Raw genomic sequence first — 6,765 nt, forward strand, 5'->3', positions numbered from 1 at the left:
ACTGACCTATTGTACTCTATGCTACTCTCTCCCCATCCCCACCCTCCTCTAGCTTATCTCTCCACGCTTCAGGCTCTCTGCCTTTAGTCCTGATGAAGGGCTTTTGCCCGAAACGTCGATTTTGCCTGTCCTCGGATGCTGCCTGAACTGCTGTGCTCTTCCAGCACCACTAATCCAGAATCTGGTTTCCAGCATCTGCAGTCATTGGTAGTACACACCTGTGGTAAAAACAAAGTACTATTTGCATACCTAAGAACTAGATTATTATACACTCAAAGAACAATCTTTATGAATACTGACTGGTTATCTACATTTTAGAGATAGATGTCATGAGTATCTCCTAAGAAATACCAGGCAAACATAAGTTACATGACTGTTAACTATCGAGGTTAGGCTAACAGATTATCTTGCTACACCGAGACACCTTTTCTTTCGAGAAAGAAATCTGCATTCCTTACCTGGTCTGGCCTACATGTGACTCCAGACCCTCAGCAATGTGTTTGACTCTTAATTGCTCTCTAAAATGGCCAAGAGAACCAATTCGCTCAAGGGCATCTGGAGATGAACAACCAATGCCAACCTTTCCAGCAATTCCCTCATGCCACACAATTAAAAAAATTACTGATGAGTGCAGCTATGTTATATCCTAGTTATCCTTTTCAGGGCCAATAACTTTCACAACTGCTTCCAAAATGTACACTATAAACTTAATTGATGTAATTTTCTTAATGTGCTCCAGGGGTATTTATGTTACAAAGAACTTAACATTGAAACATGAGCACTCACTGTGAGATCTTGTAAACTACGCGTAAACAGAAATCTCTCAGTATGAGCTGAAGTGGTTACTAAAATGAAGAACAATGGAACACTGAACCAAACTGCTTTAACCATAATTGCTTTCACTTTGTTAGTGCATTACAAAATCATCACCACCCTCCGATAAATTAGTGTATTCCTAACAGGAGTACATGACGGGGACTGCAATACTTCAAAAGCTGACAACTCAACGTTATCATTTCAGTCAGGTAGGTAGGTGTCATTAGATAATGCTGTACACAGTCATTTTCTATTCCTCACAGTACCTACAATAAACAAAAAAAGGTTAAATTTCTAAATTGCACAACTGAGGAATGCACACTGAAAAAAATGCAGCCTGACAGTCATAATTCTAGCAGAAAATTGGTTATTACTCAAATGACTGAACATAGTGAAACAAAGCACTTTACAATTGTGTAATGAAATTCATCATTTTGTGATCATTTTGGTTACCGATGAAATCTGATTTCCAAGATAATTCATGGTCATTGTCCTAAAATATTTGAGATTCAAGTCACAAAATACAAAGCCAATAAAACAATTAGAACATAAGATGATCCATCAGTAGAATCCTGCTGCACTCACCTTGCATTCCTGAAGTTGAGAGCATTGATGATCTGTTGCTGTGAAATAAGAGCTGGAGAGAAGGGGGGACGACCCACATTAGGAGAATTAGGGAACATGCTCTCCTTCACTTGAAGTGAACATTTAATCCTTCACCTAGAAAAAATATACAAAATGAAAACATTTGTACATGCCAGTCACATAAATCTATGCCTTAGACAACTTTGCTGAAACAACTAAAGTGTTAATCAAATATAAATGAATTTGAGAACAGGGGAGAGATGGAGAGAAAAATAAAAACACGAGATGAAGCTTTTAAGGTTTGTGAAATGGGACAGAGATTCCAATGCAGATGGTTAATTAAGAATTCAGCAAAGCACAAATAAAAGTTCACCAATAACAACCAAACTTAATAAGTAAGAACCTAGGGGCAATTTACTATCTAATTAATTAAAAATACAAGTGAAATAGAGCTGAAGCTTGGAACTCTGAACAAACAGAACTTTTGTGAGAAACTGAGATTAGAATTGTGTGTTGGAACTTGAGAGAATCCTCAGTGGCCTGGATGACAGGGAGGTCAAGAGTATTTGAGAATCAAGTCCTCAAGTTGATGAAAGACTTCAACAGCAGGGAGAAAAGGTAGTACATAGGAATGGGAGATTGCAATGATCTCGATGACAGACCAGTTTATGTGACTGAAACTTAAATTAGTCAAACGCAGTAGTTACATGCCACCTGAGCTTGAGTTGCAGCCAGAAGTGTGTCAGTGCTGTCAAGTGTCAAACAAGGTAGCTTCACTTCTGCAATTTGGGGAATTTGACTTGAGATTAATATCTGTAACTTCCTGATGATATGAAATAAGAAATCAAGAGAAAGCAGCATGAAAAGTAAATGCTGTGGAGAATGGAATGGCCAATATTATCCACTTAAGTAGAGATTTAGGAGGAACAAAACATTGCAACTAATAGGAAAGGTAGCAAAGTTATTTATAATGCTAGACCAGTTATTCAGAGTCTAGATTAGAGTGGTGCTGGAAAAGCACAGCAGTTCAGGCAGCATCCGAGGAGCAGGAAAAATCGAGGTTTCGGGCAAAAGCCCTTCAGAAGGGCTTTTGCCCGAAACGTCGATTTTCCTGCTCCTCGGATGCTGTCTGAACTGCTGTGCTTTTCCAGCACCACTCTAATCTAGACTCTGGTTTCCAGCATCTGCAGTCATCGTTTTTACCCAGTTATTCAGAGGACTAGACTAATGTTTTGGAGATGTGAGCTCAAATTCTTCCAAGTCAATGGAGAATTAAGTTGTTAATTAAATATATCTGAACAAATCCCATGCATTTGGAATTGCTCTTAAAAACAGAATTGATTCACAACTGCCCTTCAAGAAAGAAATCTGATGTATTTACCCCCATCTGGTCCAAATCTGACTCCATGCCCCACAACAATGTGATGACGCTTTACTGCTCTGTATTCATTAGGTGGTTGACCATCATGTATTCAAGGGCAATAAATGTATCCATGTAAACACACCAAGTGTGGTGGATAGGATTGGTAAGCATAAATAGCTTTCTCAAATATACAGAAAATAATAGAAATTTTGTAAACTGTGGCAAGAACTGGGTGCTTAATATTCACAGATACCAAGTGCTTAGAAAAAAATAGGGATTCAAGAAAAAGCGCGTGACTGAAAGCATTTATTTCAGAAGTAATTTCAATACAGGAAAGAGGACATTCTTTACAGCCACGGGCAAGAATCTATTTGGTTCGAGCTGAAAAGTATAGGGACTATGCTCATACCACAGGGAGTGGTACATCAAGATAATCATCTTAATAATTATCAACTAATCACCTTAAACATATGAAATGAGAAAGAAATTGTTTGGCTCCAAGAATTTGTATTTTCTAATAAAATAGTAGACACACTGGTTCCTCTTAGTCTACCCAAATAGTTACATCCTCAAAAATCTCTAAAGAACCTGACAAATAAGACTTCTCTTTATACTGACTTCAAGTCATACAACACTTTTCTAAATGCAAGTCAGACTGCTCTAATAATAGGTGCGAGCATTTCCCCAATGACTGACATCAGGCTAACCAGCATATAGTTCTCCATTTCCCTCTCTCTTAAAAAGCGATATTACCTTTGCCAATTTCCAATTTGATGGGATTGTTTGAGTCAAATGAATTTGGGAAAATCATTGCTGGCACATCCATTACCTCTGTAGCTCTCTTTTCTAACCATAGGATAAACGTAGAAATTTGGACCCCTAATGAACAGAATAGACTTGTAATGGTATTGTTCTATGGAGTGTGTAGAGGCAGTAATGTCACAGTTCATGTGCATACACTTTTGGAAGTGTCAAAGCATCCTCAGGGTGGGGTGGGGGGGTGGGGGGGGGGTGGGGGGGATTTCTGGAGAAATTTAGCAGGTCTGGCAGCATCTGTGGAGAGAAAGCACAAATAACATTTTGAGTCCAATGACTCTTGATCCTCTGGGTTCCTGGACTTTGTAAATAAAGGAATGGATATCTAAAAGCATTGTAAGATATGCTAAACCTTTATAAAATAATGCTTAGGCCACAGTTCTAGTCATTGCACTTTCAGAGAATGTTCTTGAAAGGATGCACCGGAGATGTATAAATCTGTTTCTAAGGATGAGGGATTTTTCTACAAGATTAGATTGGAGAAGCTTGGTTCTTCACATTGTATCAAAACTCCTTTCAACCCCCTCTGTTACAATGTATCAAATGATGACAGATTTTGATACAGCAGACGAGGAAAAGCTATTCTCATGAGCTAATGCCAGAGACTGACTGGACATGAGTTTAAAGCTTTGGACAAGAAATACTTAGTGGATATGTGAAAGAATCTTTTAACGCAGTGAGAAGTAATTGCCAGGAATGTATGGACAAGAGTGCTTAAAATGGAAAAATGATTTCAAAAGGAATTGGATAGAGACAAAGGAAGTAAACTTTCTGAGTTACTACAGTAATGGGACTGACTCGCTGCTGTAAACAGCTGGCATGCTACGATGGGTCAAATGGCTGCTTTTTGCATGATTATGATTCACTAAACCTTGCTAGTGACTCTGATACACCATGAAGAAAAATAAACATTGCCACCTCAGATCTATTTTTCATAACATCCCTTGCGAAATGCTGATCGTAAAAATAGCACCAATGGCAAACATGTCATAATTTGGGGACTGATATAGAATAAATATTCCCCGGTTGCTCATTCATTAATTTGACATTAATCTGAAAAACAATAATGTCAGCACTGCAGCTGCAACTAAGTGCACGGAGTTAGACCTGACATTTATTGCTCAACTAACCACAGTAAGGTGGTGCCCGTGGGCACAGATAGGCCGACGTCTTGATGCGCTGATAGCAGTTTGATAGAACTCACTGGCTTGCTGGGACCAGAATCATATGCCAATCAGACTGGCTAAGGACAACTGGTAAAGGACAATAGTGCACAACCACCACACTACTTCCACACCAGAATACTAGTAACATTTGACAATCAGCAATAAGTTGAATGAATGCTTCAGTTCAGCAAAAAGCTAAAACATTCATATACAAGAGAGCAGAATCAAAAACAGTAAATGCTTGAAACACTTAAAAGATCAAGCAGTATCTGTAAGGAACAAACAAAAAGAACTACAGATGCTGGAAATCTGAAACAAAAACAGAAATCGCTGGAGAAGCTCAGCAGGTCTGGCAGCATCTTGAACACAGAACATTACAGCACAATATTGGCCCTTCGGCCCTCAATGTTGCGCTGACCTGTGGAACCAATCTGTGGAACCATCTATCCTACACACTATTCCATTTTCATCCATATGTTTATCCAATGACCATTTAAATGCCCTTAAAGTTGGTGAGTCTACTGCTGTCTGTGGAAAGAAATCAGAGTTAATGTTTTGAGTCCAGTGACCTTTCCTCAAAACTTCCCTTCGACAGGGAACAAATAAGTTAAATTTCAGATGTGACCTCCTTAGAAAACATTCAGTCCTCTTTTCTCTCCAAGGAGCCTGTATGTTATGCTGAGCTTGCTTGTGTTTGTTTAATTACTCAGTGCACTAATTGACAGCTTCGACTCTTTCTGGTATTGCCTAAAGCTAACTAGACACCAGGGACCCAGGTTCGATTCCAGCCTTGGGTAACTACGTGGAGTTTGCACATTCCATTTCTGCGTGTATTTGCCAGGTTTCCTCCTCCAGTCCAAACATATGCTGGTTAGGTGGATTAGCCATGCTAAATGCAGGATTACAGGAATGGAGAAGGTTGATCTGGGTGGGAAGCTCCTCAGAGGGTTGGTAAGAATCAGTGAGCTGAATGGTCTCTTTCTACACTATAGGAATTCTATGCCCCTATTTGGACAATTCCTTATTCTTCTTTGATTACTAAACAGGGGTCTCTACCAAAACCTGGTCACAGTTTAGCATCTCAAAGAAAGACATAAAACATTAACACTCCTTTGGGAACATATATTACCTGCTGCCTTGGTCTCTAGAATCTGCATGAAAACTAAGATACGAGCTGGTTCCCAATGTTTAGGCTATTAACTCATCTGACTATTAGCTGGCAACAAATTATAAGCAAAAGAAAACACAGATCATCAGATTTGGTACTGAGAAAGAGGTAGATTTAACAGTGCGCATGCTCATGAATGTTGATTTCCAGTAAGCAACCCTTGATTACTATGGTCTAGGATCAAATACACAAATCTTTGGCACTGCATTTGTCCTGTATGAAGGTGAATGACAGATGAAATTTTACCAAAAAAATGTGTGGTGTGGCTGAAAGGCAGACTCCATAGCCAAACAAATCTCAACTATTCATTGTGCTACAGTAAATGGTTAGGTACTGCAGTTGGAAGCAACAAGACGTGGATGAAACATTGCACCTGTACCAGGAGACAACAGAGAAACGCTAATCAAAGCTATTAATACCAGTAGCGACAATAAGTTTAACTTTTATCCCATTTCCAAGAAAATCATTTCACGTTCCCCACATGCTCAAAAAAACTTAACCATTTCCAATTAAAATCAACGGTACTCAATATATGTTCATCGTTAGAAGTTTTATTTAATTTGGGAAAACCTTAAGGACAAAACAATTTCCACTTTATTGTCATTAAATTATACTTAAAATAAGCGTGACAGCATTTGCACAAACATTAAGAGAAGGCCCTAAGATCCATTCAGAAAATGTCTCTTCGCTCTGCTTACTGACTTACAGTGCAGTAATTGAAAACTATTCCCTATGATTTTATGGGCATGATTATGCTGGGAAAAGGGTGAACCTCAAGCTGGGCTTTGGATGTCAGGTATACTCGAACTAGGGGGGAGGTGCGTTGCTCAAGCTGAGAATTGAGAGGTGGG

General features: G+C 39.0%; 1 protein-coding gene across 3 annotated transcripts in view; it reads right to left on the reverse strand.

The window, feature by feature from the left end:
• Nucleotides 1–6,765, reverse strand: part of tent2 (terminal nucleotidyltransferase 2) — a 94,328-nt gene that overhangs the window by 83,857 nt on the left and 3,706 nt on the right. For all 3 annotated transcript variants that reach the window (XR_006314104.1, XM_043706818.1, XM_043706827.1), the window contains exon 2: nt 1,402–1,536. Coding sequence is in view for 2 of the 3 variants with exons in the window: in XM_043706818.1 (XP_043562753.1) it covers nt 1,402–1,499 (98 nt within the window). In the remaining variant the exon portion in view is untranslated. The remainder of the gene's footprint in view (nt 1–1,401; nt 1,537–6,765) is intronic.

The sequence above is a fragment of the Chiloscyllium plagiosum genome, chromosome 2 (assembly GCF_004010195.1).
Source record: "Chiloscyllium plagiosum isolate BGI_BamShark_2017 chromosome 2, ASM401019v2, whole genome shotgun sequence".
NCBI classification, from domain to species: Eukaryota; Metazoa; Chordata; class Chondrichthyes; order Orectolobiformes; family Hemiscylliidae; genus Chiloscyllium; species Chiloscyllium plagiosum.